This window comes from Lissotriton helveticus, chromosome 5_1 (genome assembly GCF_964261635.1).
Source record: "Lissotriton helveticus chromosome 5_1, aLisHel1.1, whole genome shotgun sequence".
In the NCBI taxonomy this organism is placed as follows: domain Eukaryota; kingdom Metazoa; phylum Chordata; class Amphibia; order Caudata; family Salamandridae; genus Lissotriton; species Lissotriton helveticus.
Window position 1 is genome coordinate 1,070,058,979 of NC_136065.1, and position 22,095 is coordinate 1,070,081,073.

Sequence of the window (22,095 nt, forward strand, 5' to 3'; positions counted from 1 at the left end):
ACGAACATGGTAATGAGGTGAACAGTCAGAGAAATGTTGCCCCCTGCAGGTCCTTCAGGATTAGTGTGCTACTATCTCTATGCTGTACATGTGACATGCATAACCATTACCTATTAGAGTGCATATGTTACTTTACATTTAGATTTAATGAAACAAGTGATTTATATGATTTCTATTAACTATAGTTAAAATATGTGCACCTTAAAATTGACATGAGTCAACATGGGTCTAGGCACTCAATATCAACCTGAAAATAAACATTGTGCTTGTTGTGGATACCTCTTTTTCTGAGTCGGGTACCAGAGTCACCATGTTTTACTACATTTATCATTTCTTAACTTACTGTGTGATGGTCATGTTGTTGCAATTACTGATTACACGATGATTTTCGGCACCTGCAAGGGATGGGTGGCAGAGGTCAATACTCCTTTGTGAGATATTGGGAAGGCGGTAATGATGGACCAATATGGTATTGTATTGGCACTCAGAAGAAGGAAGACACCAAGTACAGCAGAGACACTGATTTTTAATTGGTTCTTGCTAGGTGGAAATCTGTGAAATGTATGACTTGGACCAAATTCTCATGTTTTAATTGTGTAAGCTGATTTTAGTTAGTTAGACTTTGGTCCCTGTTCACCTTCGCAGGCGAAGTCTCCTTCTCGAAACCCAATGTTCATTATATTTCTGTTCATAGACTTACATTATAAAGCAAGTTCATTTTTCCTCTTGATTGGAACCTTCATTTGGTTCTACTTTCAATGCAATATTTGCTGACACCTGCTGCTTCTAAAGTAAAATTCCCTCACATGCCCACAACCTTACCTTATCATTAGAAGGTTTCAATTATGGGAACATCATTTTACCTTATTTTGCACATACTGTCTTTAATAACGTTTACTAGCATTTACCGATTGAATTGCCTGGATTATATTCACAGATGATGTATTCAGATGAATATTGATTTATGCTTAATTTATTCAAGATGAGATTGTAATTTTACTAATTTGTTAGTAAACCTCCATGGTTTGCAAAATTAGCCTTCATTGTTTTTTTATGAGGGGCAAATGTATTATTGTTATTAATGTCAAGGGGATTTGTTGACTGCAACAGCTACTCTGTGAGTGTCCCAGCGCTGGCAGTAAATCTGATCCCCTACTAATATGTCATTCTAGAAAGCAGACCCAAAGAGGCAGGCTTTGAGGGAATGCTTAAAGGCCCGGATGTCATCTGTTGCGGGAGGTCATTTCACTCCTTTGCAGCCAAGCAGAAGTAAGAGTTGCCACCCACTTGTTCCTTGTGAATCGAGGAATCATCACAAGCAGGGACTTTGAGTACCAGAAAGACCTGGCAGGTTGGTAGGGAATAAATCAGTTGAACAGATCCCGAGGGCCTCTGCGGTAGAAGGCTCTGTGGGTCAAGGTCAGCCCTTTGAACCTTACACGCTCCTTGATAAGCAGCCAGTGTATTTTTTTCAAATAAGGTTGTATGTTGACTCTCCTGTAGAGTTGCAGCAGAAGCCTATTAGCAGCGTTCCGGACCAGCTGTAATCTCTTCAAGAGATAGGCAGGCAGACCCCAATGAAGCGAGTTTGCATAATCCAATCTTGAGGTGATCAGAGCCTCAATCACAGTTTTTTACCTTAGAAGGGGGAGAACTTAAAGGAACTTTGTTAGCCGCTTTAAAAAGTCCAAAACAGGAACCTACCTATGCTAGTCGCCTGGGGGCAAAAGATGCAGGGCTACCAAATTTCAACCCCAAATTGCAAATTGTGGCAGGAGCAGAAGGAGGTGGGACATCAATTGGCCAGAGGTCATTGTCCCAGCAGGACGGTGGGATCCCAAAGAACAGGATTTCTGTTTTGCTGATAATACATTGAAGATAGCTATTGTACAGCCATTGGAACACTGCTTCACTGTCACTGAGATGTTACTGAATGTATGATTTCAGCCTCAGTTCGAGATAAAGGTTCATCCCAGTGGACATAGTGGAGATTCAATTTTGTGCCAGGTTTGCACAGTGCAAACACCATCCATATCTCTCATGCTATCAGGTTCAATATGCAGTAACTGAATGCCTGGAGCTACAAGCAGACAGGAGCTGTTATGAGTAACCAGAGACAGTGGATAACTCAGCCTGCTATTTGTGCCCCGAATATGTATTTTGTATGTAGTATTTTATAGCATTAACATAACCAAAAGAAATCTGGTGGTCTGGTACTGTGGGACGCAGGAAGAGAAGCAAAGAGAATCCAGCATTTACATTGTACTTTTTGTAGCTTAGAGCTTGCCTGTTCTATTCTTTGTCTTGGTTGTGAGGAGTGTGAGACTTGGACCCTGGCATCGATTAGATCAGTGGTAGGAGGGGGGAGAACCAGCTGGCTTTCTTCAGGGGCTGCTTGCCTGAGGGTTCCCTGAGGGGAGCCAGTGTGTTGGCACAGCAGGAGATCCAGCGGAGGAGGTTGCGTTCTGAGGTGTTGCCGTACATGGATGTCGGTGGTGGGATTTTGCTGAGTGCTGTGGTGAGTTGGTCTTCAGTGGCCTTGTTCCAGCTTCTGCGAGGATCGCAGTGGGTGTGGTGGAATACGGTCGGTTTGGTGAACGAGAAGTGGATGCAGTGGTGGTCGGTCCAGTGTGGCTCGGAGGTATGGCTGATGGAGATGTTGTTGCTTGCGGAGAAGATGGGGTCGAGCGTGTATCCTGCTGAGTGGGTTGGCATTGTGATAAATTGTTTAAGTCCGATGGTGTCAAGGTTCTCTAGTAGAGATGTGGTGGTGTGGTTGTCGAGGTTGTCCAGGAGGAAATTGAGGTCGCTAAGGAGGATGTAGTCCATTCAGGTAACAGCGTGGTGAGCGATGAAGTTGGCTATGGCTTCGCTGAAGGGAGGCAGAGTCCTGAAGGTCTATAGAATGTGAATAATGTCCTGTCCCACCACATGGTCCAAAACAACATCCTGGACCCATCTCAGAACGGGTTCAGGCCAGGACATAGTACTGAATCTGCCCTTCTGTCCACTACCGAATACCTCCGGAATATACTTGATGCCGGTCAGAGTGCTGCGCTGATTCTGCTTGATCTCAGCGCAGCCTTTGATACGGTCTCTCATAACATCTTGCTAAAACGCCTTGAGGTCATAGGGATTAGTGGTCTCGCCCTTGACTGGTTCCGTTCATTCTTGAAGGACAGATCCTTCCGAGTCTCAGGCCCCCCGTTTATCTCCCGGTCCCACTCCATCGGCCAAGGTGTTCCCCAGGGCTCTGCACTCAGTCCATCCCTTTTTAATCTTAATGTGCAGCCTCTCTCGGCAGTGGCCAAAGAGTGGGACCTCACGCTGGTATCGTACGCCGACAACACGCAGCTGGTCATCACTCTCACTGAGGGCCCTTCCATCTCGGCCACGAGATTTAGGGATGGCCTGGCTGCAGTTGCCCAGTGGATGACGGACAACTGCCTACAGCTTAACGCAGGGAAAACGGAGGTGCTGCTCCTCGGAAAAAACTCCAGTCATTGGAGTGATCACTGGTGGCCTTCCCTGCTGGACCCCACCCCATCACCGAAATCTACGGTGAAAAACTTGGGCGTCTGGCTGGACTCCTCGCTCAGTTTTCAGACCCACACAAAGAAAGTGGCAGCTACTTGTGTGGGCCTGCTGAGGAGCCTCAGCCCGATACTCGTTTTTTTTTATTCCAAAACGCGTCAGCTAATTGTTTAATCCATCATTCTCTCCCGGTTGGACTACGCCAGTGTTCTACTTCTAGGCGCCAATAAAGCAGAGATAGCACGGCTGCAACGGGTACAGAACTCAGCAGCGAGAGCCGTGGTGGGCCTTCCCCGTAGGTGTTCCGTCAGAGCTACTATCCAAAGATTACACTGGCTACCTATTGAACCTCGCATTCAATTTAAGACCCTCACTATTGCTTTTAAAATTCTTAAATTAGAATGCCCTGAACTTTTACGCCCACTTTTAGTACCCTACATCCCTCAACGCAACTTGCGCTCCTTAGGTCAACATCTTGTGACTATTCCTCGAACGAAGCTCTGCCGTATGGGTGGCTGCTCCTTCAAAGTCCTGGGAGCAAAACTTTGGAACTCCCTGCCATTGAACATTCGCTCTCTGGATAACCTGTCCGCCTTCCGGAAGGCAATTAAAACTCATTTGTTCCCACTCTCCTAGGCCATCTCGTCTCTCCCTCCCCATTTCCCCTCAGCAGTTATATTTGGTTATTAGCGCCGGGACGCCTCATTACTGGGGCAGCTGTTCGCGCTTGAACAAATTCATAACATAACATAACATAGATGAGTGTGCTGTGGAGGGTGGCATTCGCGTTGGTCTAGAAGTGGAGGTGCTCCATGTCAGGTGATTGGTTGCCTGAGCTGGTAGTGAGGCAGAGGTGTTTTTGTGTACGATTGCCATGCCTCCTCCAGGTCGATTGACGCAGTCCTTGTGGATGATTTTGTAGCCTTCGCGGATGGCGGTTGCGATGTCCTGGCTGAGGTGGGGTTCGTCCAGGTTTCCGCAAAGAAGGCGACGTTGGGGGAGATGGAGTCGAGCTGGTCCAAGATCTCCACAGCGTGTCTTTTGAGGGAGTGGGTGTTGAGTAGGATGTATTTGAGGTGGTCGGGTCTGGTCCTTGAGGGTTGTGCAGTTGGTGGGTCTAGCGTGCGGAGCAGGTGAAGGTGAATGGCTGTTGGGTGTTCTGCTGTGATGTGAGGTGGCAGGCGGTGGAACATCCGGTGTTGAGGGCGCTAAAGTCATAGCGGCGGATGGTCCGCGGACCAGGGTCTGAGCTTGCCTTTGGTGTGGTATGGTACCTTGTCATAGAGGTAACATTAACTGCATAGTGGTCGATCAATCATTCCAGGTATCCACCATAATTTCTGGTGGAGTTACTTTATCACATTTATGACCCTAACGCTGACCCTAATTTTGACGCTAGAAGAAGTTCCAGCAACGGAATTACTGTCATGCATGTCTTCTCAATATGGTTGGTGGGTTTACAGTGATTCAGACACTAAAACTACTATTGTTCTGTATTAAGGCTTCATGGTAACTTTGCTCACCCAGTCAAACATCTGAGCCACATCCAACCATGTACACGAACAAGCTGGCTTCACTGTGGCCGCAATTCCACAAAAAATACTCACATTCCTTTCTTGACTATATTATGTCTATGGTACAGAACATCCCACCATAGATTCTCCTTCTGATTAACTATTTTATCCAGAAACAGGATGACATTTGTTTAACACTCAAATCTAAATCAGGCCTACACTGAGACAGCAAGGACTGAAGATGTTTTGAGCCAGGAGATTATAGGTTCTATAACTGGCTGGCTATAACTGCCTCCAAGACTTTGTCAGTGAAAGGGAAGTTTCCTTTCAATAAGTGAATGAGGATTATGCTTTCTGATTTGGTTCCTTAGAATGGGACCTAATCACTCCTTCTGAAGGGCCGCTGCGGTGTTCCCAGCTACCTTCACGCTAGGAGGGCATGTTTAAATTTTGTCTGTGAAGATAAAAGGAGGAACAGAAGACATTTTGTTGCCAACCTTTTTTGCAACTGAAAGGTTGCACTCTTTAGTATACTGTATTTGGAGGAACAATTCAAAAACATATGATGGGAGCATTTTGCACTTGAATTTTAGTTGAGCGGGTGGTTTGTGAACAATGCAAATCAAGATTCATGAATTTGTTAACAGTAATAATTTTGTTTGCAAGTGAGGGAAAGTTGCCAGCATGCAAAACCTTATACTAGTTCTCAGAAAACTCCTCAAATAGTTAGTTGTTTTTCATGATGTAAGTTGTGATTGCCAGTGGGTCCAATGTGTATCGAACATGGATCTCTTCCTAACCACAGAACAATTGCTAGCTATCTCTGCATTGTTAAAGTGTCAATCATATTCCTCCATCCCAGGAAGATTCACCTGGTACGCTGGCACAGGAAACAGTCTTCAAACAACATTTGGGCTTTGTCTGGAATGGAGAGGAATTTGGGGTAACCATAATGAAGTGTTGCTTTGTTGCCTTCATCAAGAATAAAAGTTCATTCTTTCTGGTGTTATCGAATGCATTGCATTATCAAACGAAAAAAAAAATGTTCACAAAAAAAAGAATATAAGTTCATGTTGGTCAGCCCAGGACTTTGGCTATATTGATAATTATGGGAACATATCTAAGATGTGTGTTTTTGTTGAACCCAAAAAAGTGGGAAAAAATGGTTTCTGAAAGTTGCATAATTACTAGGCTTGGTCTTGGTAGATCCCTGTGAAGATTCTTCCAGAATAATAGCATGCGATGCTCATTATAGATATGGCAACCATACTGCAAGGAGACAGTAAGAATAGCTGGGTTTAGGATTTAATAGTGCTGAGAAGTTAATATTGAGCATTTAATACTGAGGAAATTAATATTTGCAGAGACTGTTAATATTTAGAAAATCAAGACAAGCCTTCTGCTTCTTTAACTAAATATTAACATACACAAGACACTGTGAAAAGATGTGTGAAACTGATTGCAACCTCTCCTTTCCTATGCAGCCTAATTAACTTACAAAGTGCGGCAAAGAGGGATAAAGGGTTGCTTAGTTTCCAGACATAAGGTCTCACTGGAGAAGAATTTAGATTTAACCTCTTCCGTGCTCATGACGAGCTCAGCTCGTCATGAGGCACGGTTGAGCTGTGCTCATGACGAGCTGATCTCGTCATGACCCGCGCAGTGCTCACACACAGGGATAATTCCCCCGCTGTGATGAGCGTGCTATTGAAACGGGCGTGGTCGTGACGAGTTCAGCTCGTCATGAGCACAGCGCCACCGTGCTGCGTGACGAGCTGAGCTCGTCACGAACACCTGGGCGCTGCGCGCGCCCCCCAGCACAGCGGGGGAATTAGCCCCACAGGGAAGGGGTTAAAGAAGCTGTAGGGTGCTCCTTAGCAGTAGGATTCTTCCTCTTATATTATCCATAGGTGGCTTGAGCATTACTGAGAGAAAATCACATTATAAGTATAAAATGGGGTAGTCTAAAGTAAGAACAGCTGGTCTTGCATGTGATCAATCTATGCTTGGGCATTGTGGGTGGCATGCGATTTCATGCTGGATGGAGAGGCTGCTTCTAGGAGAACTTATGGTGTCCACTTCACAGGCTGCGCACACCAAAATCGGGTTATGACATAAGAATTACAATGTACAGAGTGAGAATGTAGAATGAATACATACAGTCAAATGGAGGGCAAGGAAGTGACTCCATTCGAATGGATGCAAAGCAGCCCAATTCTTAGGCCTCTGTATGTGCTCTGGGCACCTAAGGTTTCCAGTCCCAACGATCCCTACATAATCTTTCAACATACAGCGTGTGCCAAAAGAAGGCACAAGAGACTAGTGGGTCACTGAAAAGCCATCATACATCAAAAGAAAGGAGAACAAATTATACTTTGTTTTAGATGTCTTATTTCCACAAATTAATATCTGTGCTGCAGAATCGGCAAGCAAGAAGCTGTACAGCCCACTTTTGAATCTTTAAGGTGTAAAAAAGGCATGGCCACAACACGTCCATTAGTTACATGATGCTAGAGAGTGGTTCTGTTTTTCACTGCAGCTGGCCATCTGTGACAATACGCAGTTCTTCAGGGCAATGGTTGGAGCAATCACAAAAAATGCAGTGCTACAGTAAGTAATAAATAAAAAATATTTTTTCAATTGTGTGGTACTTTTTTATATTCTTATATTGTATAACTGTTTCTGTAGTTGACAACGACATGATCTGATATGTTTTGAAGAAGATATGTCAGTGCCTTTATCACGACAAAACACCTTCAATGTTTCACACGAATAAGGGTCAGCTTGAAAATCTAGCGAACCCTCATACGCAATACCATAATGCAAAGGAAATTCATTCATGTGCGGGGCAGTATTTTGATAAAGCTAGAAACTAAAAAGAAATACATCTATTATCTTGATGGTTTTAAACCATGCAAATCGAACAAAAAAATGGCATTGGTACACCTGCTATTAATTTAACTTGATTGTTACCAATTAAGAAACGATAATGATTCTTACATTTTAACTAGGCCTATAAATATTCCTGTTGGCTTAACTAACTGGAGCTGTACAAACTGTTTACATCATCGGTGAATATTACTTGTTTCATCTTGTCCTCAAGCAGCTTACCTTGATTGTGTTGTCCCTTAGGCCGCTGACTATCTTCTGATCGTCATACTGTAGGCAATACACGCCTTTGCTGGTTTCACTCCTACAATGAATGCGCTGTAAGCTGTGCCTTCCACACCGCCAGTTAGCTTCTATTGTCTGCAAATAGGAGGAAGAAATAAACAAGTGAAGACCGGCCATTAGTGAAGCAGGTAGGTATTTTTTTAAAGCGTCTCGGGGATGCTGCAAGAAACATCACTTGTAGCTCTCTCATGCCCTTATTTGCACTGCACCCTCGGCGTTTTTTTTTTTTTACTTTGTGGTAGTGAACATTATTTAGAAATAGAGTGGAGGTCTGACAGGCCTCTGCTTTAGAATGTGCGGCCCAGTTAATTAATATTCACGTTTTTGAGAGATCTCGCGAAATGTCAGCTGCTTGTTTTCCCAATGCGCTAATAAATTACTGTGACTCAGCTCAACGCATCGCAAGGATTAAAACGGAAAAAGTTAGAAACCTCCCCCATCTGCTGCACTGTGCAGAACAAATAAAAAAAGATGTCGAAAGGCAGTTTTTAGGAGCTTCATTTTCGTGGTAAGCATAAGTAGGCTGTGTGTGCTGATGTATTCAATAGGTCCTTGAGTTATTGTCACAGCTTTGTTTAGCTCATGCGTTTACTGTCCTGTCCAGCCCCTTAAAAATCAAGAAGTCACCTTGGCTTAGGATGGTCTCCTAGGGGTGGCAGCTCGAAGGGCGTTGACACCCGGGGGGGGGGGGGGGGGGTGGCTTTTGGCAGGGGGCTTTTGGCAGGTGGAGCAGTCCAGGACTGTTGGGGAGAGGAAATAGGTGACTTTGGTTGATGGGGGGTTCAAAGATACAGTTAGGGTCAAGGGTACAGCGCGCTGCGAGCAGTGTCAGCTCCACCGGTAGTAGGGCAAGTGCTGGTGTTGGCTAGAATGTGGCGCCAGAGTGCGCAATGGCGGAGGAGCGTCTCCCCACTGGCTCAGACCCAGCAGCTGAGAAATAAAATTATATTTTACTATTTATTTTTCTCCAGCTGCCGGCTGAGGCAATAAGTACCGTGCAGGGAGGCCCCCTCACTTTTCGTTACGCCAGTGGCAAGCGTGTGCAGGGAGGGGTGGGGCCGGGGCCATGGGAAAGAGGAGAAGTGGAGTGGTGTGTACTTATAGGTGGGCATTCAGCTGGGCCGGCCGTCTTAGGCCAACAGACATGCTCAATTAGGTTTCTCCACCCCACTGTATTCCACAGCCAGATAGAGAAACAGCACAGACTACCTGTGTCTGAGCGAACAGTAAACCAGCCCACTCAGGCCAATCCTAGCGCTGCTCTCATGAAGCATGAGAGCAGTGTAAGGATTGGATGGGGAGTCTCCGATTCTGTCCCAGGGACTGTTGGGAGCAGGAAGCAGAGGAGCACCAAGGCGTGAGGTGGCCAGCAGCGTAAGGTACGTTTAAAAAAAAAAAAGATCAATTCCCCCCGCTGCACCGCCACTTTTTATTGCCAGAAGCTGCAATTGCTATCACCATAGCGATGTAAGTAATTTACCATCGATGTCAATAGGGGTGGAAGCAGTGCTTTAAATGGGCCGGTACTCACCGGTACTGAGTACCGGCACTTCTTCATTTTCTCCCCTTCAGTACAGGCACTTTTTTCTAGAAGAAAGAGAGTACCGGTACTCATGGGGATCTGACTTTAACCGAGGCAGCGCGCTCCCTTTATCCCTCAAGTTATACTACGGCAGCACCTTTCAAGTACTGCACGGAATCCATCAATGGAGCTCGTCACCAGGACCCAGCGTGAGCTGCTTTGTAAATCAAAGCAGGGGTGAGTCTGCTGAGTCATTTGCTTATCCAAAGATCTTTCACAGTGGGCGCTAAGAGGGGGCTGTAAAATCTAATGGGTGGCGGTGGGAGGCACTATTCAGGACGTAACAAAAGAACGTATGGGAAGGCTTTTACAGTCGCCACGCATCTGAATTGCTTTCTTGCACACTTCCACTTCCACACTCGCTGATTCCCATTTCATCGACCTTGGACAGACCTTAAGACCAATCAAAAATGTGGAGATTGGCACCTGGTTCCCCAGTACAGACGTTGTCAGCTCTGGCCCTAACTCCGGTTTACAAATGTTCCAGGAGAGACTTGTTTATTTATTTTATGCGTTTTATATAGCACGGACTTTACCCGATGGTGTCAGAGCGCTTCACAATAGGAACAGTAATGATACATGAGGAGAAAATTACAAGTGAACAAATTACAAAAGCAAACGTTAAGTTACATGAGGCAAAAGTGACAATTGTGAGCAAACAAAATACAAGAGGTAGCAAACGATACATTACAGGAGGAGCTGACTGATGTGTAGAAGAGACTGATTGAGTGTCCAATGGCCATGCAGGATTTTTTTTTTTAAACGTTATTTATACTTTTATGTAGATTATATAACAGCCAGTAAACCAATACACATTTATCATTTTACATCGGCTGCAGGTATACGTCATGAAATCTAAAAGTCAACCACATTGAAACCAAATTTTATAGAGAAATTACAACCACATGAGTCTTGCCTGGGCCCCTAATGTGGCAGCTCGTCAAGTGCCTATGTGTGTACTCCGCATCATGCTGCATGTTCATTTGCTAACATTGAGGGTGCTCTTACTGGCAAATTCTACTGCATGCGCAATGTTGCCTTTGGATGTACCCTATCCAATTACTGTTTCATTGAAACGTGTTAGTTCCCCTTCAGCTGCTGCCTTCCACACTAGGTATGCCTGATATGGTCCCCAAATGTTTTTGGATATGCAATGGACCGGTATTAGGGCGTTATAATGGTTTGATTGTGTTGTGTTGAGCAATAAGATAGATCTGGGAAGGCTTTTGCAGTCGCCACGCATCTGAATTGCTTTCTTGCACACTTCCACTTCCACACTCGCCGATTCCTATTTCATCGACCTTGGACAGACCTTAAGAACAATCAAAAATGTGGAGATTGGCACCTGGTTCCCCAGTACAGACGTTGTCAGCTGTGGCCCTAACTCCGGTTTACAAATGTTCCAGGAGAGACTTGTTTATTTATTTTATGCGTTTTTATATAGCGCGGACTTTAACCGAAGGTGTCAGAGCACTTCACAATAGGAACAGTAATGATACATGAGGAGAAAAATTACAAGTGAATAAATTACAAAAGCAAACGTTAAGTTACATGAGGCAAAAGTGACAATTGTGAGCAAACAAAATACAAGAGGTAGCAAACGATACATTACAGGAGGAAAAAGTGATATGTGTGCAGGTTACAAAAGCATACAAAGTACAAGTAGAGGTATAGTACTGCAATAAATGGCAGACACTCCAGCACAAGAACAAACGTTACATGAGGCAATGGTGGCACTTGCGCAAGTATCTAAAGCAAACAAAATGTTAGAGGTAGCAAACAGTATGTTACAAGAGAAAAGTGACGTGTGCATGTTACAAAAGAGTACCAGTACTGGACAGATGGCTCAGTGGGCTGTAGGCCACTGGTTCGATTTAAGGCAGGCTGAAGCAGCATGTAATCCTTAGGCGGTTGATAAAATGCATGCAGATTTCGTGCATACAACCATGGCACGGTCAAAAAGTTACCCCCGCCCCTTGTCCCCCCTTAGCCCGCCCTAAACTCCGCCCACTGCTCCTTTTGGTGAGTACCTGCACTTATTTTTTTCCATTTAAAGCACTGGGTGGAAGTAGTGAAAGTGGAGACACACAAAAGGGCAGCAGCTGAAGACAATAACGCACACAAGTGATTTCGGGGTTTCCTAACATGACGGACAAGTATTGCGCCTATTGGAGACGACAAAGGTACGGGAAAAATAAAAAGATAAAGGAGTGGGCACTGACGAAGAACTGGTAAAAATACTGAGTCAAAAGGTGGAAAAGAAAATGAAGACGGGTCAAAATCTGACAGATAATGTGAAAAAAATAAAACTGGTAAAGGAGTAAGAGAAGAAAAGTTTTCAGAATGGGAGAAAAAAGAAACAAGACATACAAGTATAAAATTACCCTACATAGGACGCTTTTCTGCCCGTTCTGTTGGAGGCTCCATTGTTTTGCCCTGCACAGCCTGATGGGACTCCAGGCCCAGGCTGCTACACTTTCCACTGCCTCCCTGCTGCCTGCGAACGTCCTGGTGGGACCGCAAGTCCTAGGGCTCAACTTGCTTTTTCTGCTGCCGCAGCCAACAAGGGTGAGGCATCTACATTGCGCTTATAGTGCTGCCTCTTCCCCCCATGGCACGGGTCCTGTGAGGGCAAAGGGTGGGCCCGTCATTGCCAGGAAGAGGCGAGGCAGGGCAGGGCACCCCTCTCTCCTTGGGCCCTCGGATTGTGTTGCGGACTGACACTTGTTCCTTGAAGTACTGTGCTGACTTCTTTGTTTCTGCATGTGCAGGCCCCGCGTAGAGACAAGCGGAAATCCCATTAAGAGGAATTATCTTGGGACTGCAAACCAACACTTCACCACTGCAGCTCGGAGATTGGTTTTGACCATAGATAGCTGTCCGAGCATTAGCGTTTTGGTTGTTTATTGCCATTTTTTTTGTTAAAAGTCAAACTCTTTACGGGTTAAAAATATGGGGAAGAGGAAAACAATGGAGGGAATTGGAGGAGGAAGTGGTGGCAATGGATGGACTGATAAGGAAAAAAAGGCAAGGACGTCACCTAAACACGCAGGAAGCAACTGCGTCCTGGATCGAATAGACACCCTTATTAGAGTGCAAAGGCATCTTAGAGGTTGAACCAACTACGCACCACGCTCCCGGTCAATCCCCTTCTAAATTCTTCAGCCCATCCCGCTAAACCACCATTCCAACAATGTTCCAACCCCCCCCGAAAGGGGGACCCCCACATCCAACACGGAGGCGCCATTAGAGGGACCATTGGAATCCACGAGGGCCTGTCATTTCTGCACTTCCCCTACCTACTGGCATTTATGACCACCAGCCTGGACCTGCCATTCCCTGTGCAAATAGGTTCTTACCACTGTCCGATTTGCTTGATTACTACAGGGAAGACATGTCCCAGTTACCCCCTGTACCCACCATAGGGCCCAACACAGAGCCAAACTCAGAACCACAGGACACTACCAGCTTATTAATATGTTTAGATCTGAGATAGGAACCATGAGATCCATGATGAAAGGCCTCACAACTCTGGTTAAACTGATAATACATAAGGATCCACCTTGCTTGCAGCGTGCCAACCTCTTGACAGAACATCATCCACAATCTCACGTGAGGCAGTGACTCAGGATAGGGGTGCCATAGACCATCGCCCCATCTTGCACCGTTCTGTTGCATCAACCTATAAGTACGCCTCATTCCATTCCACGGCTAAGCATCCAAATAATCTCAGAATTAATGCACATAGTGATTGCTATAGAACAGTAGCCACTCAGTACACAGCAAACCGCACTAGATTCACCACTTCACCCCTGGCACAGCGTCCCTCACAAAATGCCCAACACCAGCTGAACCATTTAGACACCTCTCATTTGCCCCATGCCCCGAAAATCTTCATGGTTAATGTCTCCAAGCTTGGCTCAAAGAGTCGCTTCGAGAATGAAGACTCTCTGACCAACAAAGCTATCCATTGGATTTGCCATTTTAGGGGCTGCCGCTCAGTGATACGCGATGACATTACCAGGGCTCGAGATGCACGTTTCCAGCCCAACCATTAGATCGCATCGAACTTACCATGAATAGCGTCGATCTGGCTGAAAACCTTCTTGCCCTGGAATTTCGTATCTGTTCCCCTGAAACCTCTTCTATACAGTTTGGGCGATTTCCATCAGCCAACCAGAGTAGACAACATGCCATGCAAACATCTATTCAATCAGCTGGATGCACTTCATTGGAGGCTATCGACTGACTACAGACTGAGCGCCAATAGCACCCCAGACCATTCACCATCCCCTTAAATTTTAAGGCCAGTCCCCACAACATCCCGGTCCCACGCATTGCATCTGATTTAATGGAAGATAGATCTAGGGGGAAATGGGACAAAATAGCTCCTCTATTAACACCTATAGGGTGCGGGGTGTAGCATATTTTACACTCTTAGATCCTCAGGTATTACCCCAAGCCCTAGCTTTGCCCAACCAACACATTCCAAGTAGAAACATCGTACCTGGCTCAGCTTCATATCAACAGCTGAAGATATTATCGTGGAACATGGCTGGGCTAAGCAGAAAACTGTTAATACCCCACTGGAATGAACTAATTGAGGGATTTGACATATGCGTCTTCCAAGAGACCTGGAGTTTGGCCCACCTGTATAAATCAGGTTATGCTTGTTTTCACTTCCCAGCAACAACTGTGGGGGGGAGAGGGGGTCCGTCAGGGGGATTGATCATCTGGGTGATCATCGCCCTGGGCTGTCTAATTACTTTACAACCAAGCTCTAGTCCAGACATTCTGAGACTTGGCATTAGGGGGCCTGGGGGGCATGTTTGATCTGTTTAACGTCTATATAAAGGGGACTAAAGGGGTTAGACCTTCACCTATCATCACAGTACTGGAATAAAGTTTAGCTAGCTGCTTGCCCCATTCTAGAGTCGTGGTGGCAGGAGATTTCAACTGCACTTTTGAGCCCCTGGATACAGAGGATCTGCTGGTTGAGGATGATGACAACAAATGGCCTGTCCCGCTACTAAATCTACCCCCTGTCAAACGATGGGCACAGTTAGCACTCCAACTTAACGCCCTCAGCACAGAGTTCGGTCTGAGGGCAGCTAACGGAAGAACTCCATCGGACAGCCAGGGTGCAAACACCTATAATGGAGCTAGCTGCCCGTCACACATTGATTACATTTTACTAGATGTAAGGCTCTTGGGAGATTTGGTAGATGTGAAAGTGGGCACTACTACTGACAATGACCACAAGCCCTTTGCGTAACTATGAAGTCTCTGTGGGATTTTCCTTACCAGCTTGAGAGCACCCAAACATTAACCGTCATTAGAGAGATTGTTCCTTCCAATTGCAATAGATACCTAAAAAGGCATAAGGTTGCACTGCAAGAATCTAAAATTGCTAGTATACAGTAAGTCCTGGCCTTGAGCATTTTAGAGCTTCAGGCTGCAGCCTCCGACGCACAGGACTGGCAGATGTACTTACTCAACATTCTGGCACAGTGGAACAAAGTACAAGTAGAGGTATAATACTGCAATAAATGGCAGACACTCCAGCACAAGAACAAACGTTACATAGGCAATGGTGGCACCTGTGCAAGTATCTAAAGCAAACAAAAAGTGAGAGGTAGCATACAGTGTATTACAAGAGAAAAGTGATGTGTGCAAGTTACAAAAGGGTACCCTACACAGGTACAAGGATAATACTGCAATAAATGGTAAACACTCAAACTGCCAGAACACACTGGGAAGGCACTTCCATAGTCATGGACAATAGAATTTTCAATAATGGGAGGTCTTCCTTCAGATGATAGAGAGGGCATGAATTAGATTTGGAGGTGTCTTTGGAGGAGGAGAACTTTGAGGTCCATTTTGAAGGCCTGGGAGGAGGAGGTGGTCCGGAGCTGAGGCGGAAGTGAGTTCCAGATTCTCACTGCGTTGCCTGAAAAGGATTGGGCCAATGATCTTTCCTTCTTGAAAGTGGGGGGTTCAAGCAGTAGATTTTCTGCATTACGAGATGGTCTAAAGCCTCCAGACAGTTTCAGTTTATTCGACAGGTAGCGGGGAGAGTAGGAGTGCAAGGCTTTGTGGGTGATACAGGCAGTCTTGTAGATAGCTCTAGCCTCGATTGGAAGCCAGCGAAGGGTGGATAACAACGGTGTGATGTGGTCGCTTCTTTTGGCCCCACAAATGAAACGGGATGCTGAGTGGAGGACAGATTTAAGGGGGGACAGGTGGGATTTGGGGAGGCCAGTAAGAAGAGAATTGCAGTAGTCCAGTCTGGAGAGGACCAGCGATTGCACCAATGTTTTAAGGTCTTGTTCAGGGAAAAAGCGACGAATTCCCCAAAGAAGGCGCAGTTGGTATCGTGCAGATTTTGCAATGGAGTTGATGTGGGGGATTAGATTGAGTTTGTTGTCGAGTATGACACCAAGGGATTTTGCGCTGTCGACAATGATGGGTTTATTTTTAAGTAGATTCATCTGATCCATCCATGATTGCACCGGGGGAGGAGAAAGTGAGGAAGAGAGGAGGAGGAATTCAGTTTTGGAGGGATTCAGAATCAGTTGATGAGTTGACATCCAGGTTTGAATGGAGTCGAGAGTCGAGCTTAGGATGGCGAGATCATGAGTGGAGGCAACCTTGAGGTAGATTTGAGTGTCATCTGCGTAGAGATGATAGTGGATCCCGGATTTACTTAGGAGATTTCCCAGTGGTTCTAGGTAGAGATTGAACAATGTGGGTGCAAGTATAGAGCCTTGAGGAACACCTTGACCTACCGCCAAAGGAGATGAAAGACTGTTCGCTATTTTGATCATTTGGGATCTATCAGAGAGGAAGGAAGCAAACCATTTAAGCACAGTGCCCTCCATGCCCATTCTCTGTTGCAGAGTGTTGAGGAGAGTGTCGTGATTGACAGTGTCAAAGGCTGCAGAAAGGTCGAGGAGAATTAGAAGACAGGACCCCCCCCCCCCCCCCCCCCGAGTCGAGTATCCTCAGCGTGTCGTCAACCACTTGCAATAGGGCTGTTTCAGTGCTGCAGTTTTTGGATGAAGCCGGACTGATAATTGTCAAGAAGATCATTGTCCTTTATGTGACGGGAGAGTTGTTTCGCTACACATCTTTCTGTGATCTTCGCAAGAAAGGGTAGGTTAGTGATGGGGCGGAAGTTGTTGAGGTCATTCGCATCAGCAGTGGGTTTTTTAAGCAGAGGGGTGACCTGCTCAGTTTTGAAGGAGACAGGAAGGGAGCCTTGACAGAGGGAGAGGTTGACCAGAGTGGTCCAATAGGAAAGAGAATGGGAATAGAAGTCAATGGCAATGGCACTGGGGATGGGGTCATGAGAATGGTTGGAGGGATTTGTTTCGACGATGCACTTGAGGAGGGCATCTTCAGAGATGGGGTCAAAGTTCTGCCAAATGGCTAAGGATTTGCGCTCCTCTGGAGGGGTAGGAGGAGCGACCTGAGCCACAAGGGATTTCACTTTATCGTCAAAGAATATAGCAAAATCCGCTGCTTTCTTTGTAGAATCCTCCAGCTTGGAGGTTGGGGGAGAGCGGTTAGGAACCTTGATAAGATCGAATAGTTTTTTGGGTCTATTTTTGGCAGAGTCAAGGAGGGTTCTGAAGTGCGACGCTTTCCCAAGGAAGATGTTCTTGTGGTACTTGGATCTTGCTGAACGAAGCGTGGCCAGATTATCAGTGGAGGGCGCTTGTCTCCATTGATTCTTCAGGAATCTTAGTTGCTTCCTTTCTTCATAGAGGGATTTGTTGAACCAGGGTGCTGAGTGAGTGGGCCTTATCCTTTTACTTTTGAGTGGAGCGACGTTATTGATTTCGACTGCAAGGACTGTGAGGCATTAGGAGGTGAGATCGTCTACATCTAGGTTCGGGTCTAGCCTTGGAAGTGATAACAAAGCTGATTCACAGAGGGAAACAACGTCAATATTTTTAGCATCACGGAACCAGGAGGTAGCCCTCTTAGGTTGGCCAAGAGTTATAGAGTGTGATAGGTGAAGAGAGAATGGGATGAGGAGGTGGTCAGACCAGTCTACATGAATAGGGGTAGTGATAGAAAGCATGTCTGCTTTAGAAATGACAAGGCCCAGGATTGAGCCCTTAGAGTGTGTTGGATAAGATCGTTAGCAGAGAGGAAGGTGGCCAGCGAGTTCGCAGAAGAGTCTTGCGGTGAGCCCCAGTGGAGATTGAAGTCACCCACAAAGGTCTGATTGTCACTTTACGAGTATTGGTCACTGATGAAGTCAGTGAGTTCCTCCATAAACGGAGGGCCACTACCCGGCGGGCGGTAAATGACATGGAATCTGATGGGAGAGCGGTGGTGCAATTGTAGCTCAAGAGAAAGGCATTCAAAAGTGCGGAAGGAGCTGAAAGGAAAAGCCTTCAGTTGAAGGGAGTTCCTAAAGATAACTGCAACACCTCCCCCAACACTGTCAGTTCTGTCATTCCTAAGTAAAGAATAGCCTGTGGGTAGTAGGAGATCAAAGATAGAGTGAGAGGTATCGTTGAACCAGGTCTCTGTGAGGAAGAGCATGTCTATATTGTGAAAGGTGATGGTATTGGAGATTTCAAGTTTGTGTTTTACTGCAGATCTGCAGTTGTGGAGCAGACAGCGCAGCTCTATCAAGACTGTTTTGGTGACTGGGCACTTGGGCTCTGAAGGGTGATCGGGATATTGTGTTTATACGAGGGTGCTCGGGAGGCTTTAGGTGGATGCTTGGTTCTGACAGAGGAGATGGTTGGTATAGAGTAGATAGTAGGGTAACTGGGAGGTGCAGGTTGCAGAAGGGAGGCATTCAAAGGCTTGTGTGAGTTGACGAAGTTTGCAGACGACAGGTTCAGCATGGCTATAGTGAGGTGAGGGGGCGAGGTGCATCTCGTGGGATGGTGAGGGTTTTCCAAAGGAGTAGAGGTGTAAGGAAAGGTGGAAATCTTGGAGCTTAAAAGTGAAATGGCAGTTACAATCTGGGAGATGGAGGTGATCAGAGAGTCTAGCTTATTTTCCAGAGAGAGTAAGGCAGAGCACGGATGGTTGGGTGACTGGATGGAGACAGGAGGGGGTGGAAATGGTGGTGGAAGGCAGGGAGAGGTGGGAGTACAGGAGGGGAGTTGGGGTATAGGGTTCAAAAGTGGGGAAATGTGGAGGTTGAGAGCGGGAGTTGGTGAGTCAGAGGCGAAGGGAGAGTTGTCTTTGTTGGAGTTGCAAGAAGGAAAGGAATTAAGGACAAATTTAGGTGGAGATGGGTGCAGATCAGGGCGGTATAGTAGAAGGAGAGGGGAGACCTGTGTGGAGTCATGGGAATGTAGGAGGTTAGGGAGGAAAAGAGGGGAGATGATTGAAGAGGTCCTGTCATCGAGAAGAGGTGGCTGTGAGGGAACGGGCATCTGGCAGAGTGAGGGGGGTTGGGAGAAAGGGAAGCTGAAGAAAGGAAGTGGTTCTGCTGTGCCCGAGGGAGGGAAATGGAAAGGGTTACCTAGGGGGGAAAGAGGGTAGCACAGCACAGCTGGAGGAGTGGGGGGAAGGAGAGATATGCAATGGGTTTGTTGAGAAATCGGGGTGAATAATGAGGGAAGGAGGGGGTAGAGGAGAGGGGGGGAAGGAGGAATAAGGGGAGCGTAGGGAAGGTTAACGGGGGAGAGGGTTGGAGGAGAGGTGGGCTGAAAAGGGGGGTGGCAGGTAGGAATATGGGTGAGGTGAAGAGATTGGGGAACTGGGATGGTGCAGATTGGACGAGGAGCGTATTAGTTAGAGGTAAGGCTGAAGTGATGAGTGGGGGGCAAACTGTGAGTGGGGAGGCATAGGAGAGAATGGCACAGGGGAGGGGGGGAAGAGGGGCTACCTGTGCTTCTCGAGGGTGCACCCTAATGGTATGAAGGGGGGTCAGGGGAGGAGAAAGTGAGTAGTGGGTGGAGCTAGATGAAGAGTTAGGGTCAGAGTTAGCCAAGGATACAAACTTATTTTGGACCCTAGTTACCCGGGGCAAGAAGACGGAAGTACGCTCACCCTCTACCCATATCACGAATGGCATGACCACTTTTGGAAGCTTTATTCTGCACCAGAGGGCACGCCACTTGAGGAGCCATGTGACCCTCATGACCTTTCCAATGTTGATAGCGACAGTGAGCATTTGACCCGGCGGAGATTGAGGCAGTGATAAGGAAAATAATACCCGCCAAAGCAGCCGATCCAGATGGCCCGCCTGGTGACCTATTCCACGTAGACATCCCAAACTGGGCACGTTATATTCTTCTTCTCGTTAATGCCAGCAGTAGCCCAGTACCAGGGTCCTGGAAGGGGGTTGAGGTGGTCCCGATTTACAAAAAGGGTGCCAGAGAAGACCCTTCAAACTATAGACCAATACGTTTGATAGATGCACTGTAGATGGTCTTCGGTAGAGTTCTGTTACAGAGGATACAACTATGGATACAACTATGGGCAGAAGCCAAAGGTATCCTCTATCAATATCAGGCTGGCTTTAGGGTCAGCATTGGAACGATCAACCATGTTTTTAGGCTGCTCCTTATATACTGGAATATAGTGCTAAATCGGCAAGGGCAGTCTTTACCTCGCATTCATCAATCTAAAGACTGCCGTTAACCTGGTACCCAGGAGCAAGCTGTGGCACACATTTAGAGACACGGGACTCCCCCATTCATCTTCAACCTGCTGGTCCGGCTCCATGAGGGTAATTATGCTCAGGTGAGATGGGGACACAAGGCCAGCTGACGGAGCGGATCTCTGTTTACAGGGGAGTCCACCAGGGTTGCGTCATGGCAACCACCCTGTTCTCTTTATATATGAGTGGGGTGGTTGGTTTTCTGCGAGAAGATCCAGCAGACACACTAATAAAGGTGGGCGACAAGGTATCGACCCTTTTGTTTACTGATGATACCCTGCTGGTGTCTAAGTTCCCAGCAGGACTACAAAGATTACTTAATAAATGTCAACTCTTTTGTAACTCCCGGGGACTGGTCAGCAACACCGCAAAAACTAAGTTCATGACATTTAACTCCGACAAATTGTTTAGAAGCAATCTTTCGCTGGGTGGAGCACCCCTGGAGAAAGTTGGTACCTTTGACTATCTTGGTGTCCGACTCTCTGTTAAAATGTCATGGAGGCCCCACCTTGCTAAGATGCTCATGGGGCATAAACATGTAGCTGGAGCACTAAGAAAAGAACATTGTTTCTCACAAAGTAGGCCAGTTGCACCAGCCCTTACGGTTTAGGATGCCAAAGCAGTTAGCACAGCTCTTTACGGAGCTGAGCTATGGGGGTTTGATAATGTTGATGACATCAGTAGATCTGAACATAAGTTCCTAAGGGACTTGGTGATGCTGCCCTGCAATATTCCACTCACACCTTTAATGCTTGACATGGGCAGGCGGTCGATAGGTGATAAAGCAAGGTTGCGCCAACTGCTCTTCTGGGCTCACATCAGGTGGACCTCGAAACTCTCTAAGTATGCCGAAGCCCTCACTGAGGTCATACAAATTGATGCTGGCTGCAGAATTGGAGGGATTTCAAATATTAGAAAAACATTGCAGCCCTGGGTTTTCAAGGACACTGGGACAGGCAGGAAACACCAAGCAAAGAGGAGCTCAAAAGGTCATATTGGAAATGGGTGGATAGACAGGAAATTAGTACACCCAACGTGGGTAGATTGACAGAAGAATGTTACCTACAATAGAACACTAGATGCCTGAGCCCTATTTAGATATTCCAGGTCCTGAGGGACACGATGCTGTACATTCATTTTAGCTTCGGCACGCTTCCTGTCGGGCACTAACTGCAAAATGGCACCTAACCAAACAGACACTAGAGGATTGTCCTTGCTGCAGAGCCCCATTGGAATATGTTGCTCATGTCATGTTCACTTGTCCGGCATATAAAGCACCAAGGTCTAAATGGCTAAAACCAATTTGCCGGCAACTGAGCACACAGGACCATCAGGTTGCTCTGCGCTTTCTTAGGTCTGATCCAAGGCCCATTTTTGTGTATGGTGTGGCAAAGTTTTCTCAGCCATGCTTGGCTAATTAGGTGAAAAGCCTTGTCAGGAGTAGCCTAACATTGTGCCCCTGAAGTTGCGACTAAATCGTACCATCGCTTGAGGCTGTTCAACCTCCCATTGAGACTGCATCTTATGTACTCGCACGTTATATCAATTTGCCAGCAACTGAGCACACAGGACCATCAGGTTGCTCTGCGCATTCTTAGGTCTGATCCAAGGCCCCTTTTTGTGTATGGTGTGGCAAAGTTTTCTCAGCC

At 46.4% G+C, this 22,095-nt stretch overlaps 1 protein-coding gene across 7 annotated transcripts in view; it reads right to left on the reverse strand.

Moving 5' to 3' along the window:
• The window catches only part of BTRC (beta-transducin repeat containing E3 ubiquitin protein ligase), a 1,125,814-nt gene that overhangs the window by 231,946 nt on the left and 871,773 nt on the right, over positions 1–22,095 (reverse strand). For all 7 annotated transcript variants that reach the window (XM_078643631.1, XM_078643626.1, XM_078643630.1 and 4 more), the window contains one exon: positions 8,160–8,297. In XM_078643631.1, the coding sequence (XP_078499757.1) occupies positions 8,160–8,297 (138 nt within the window). The remainder of the gene's footprint in view (positions 1–8,159; positions 8,298–22,095) is intronic.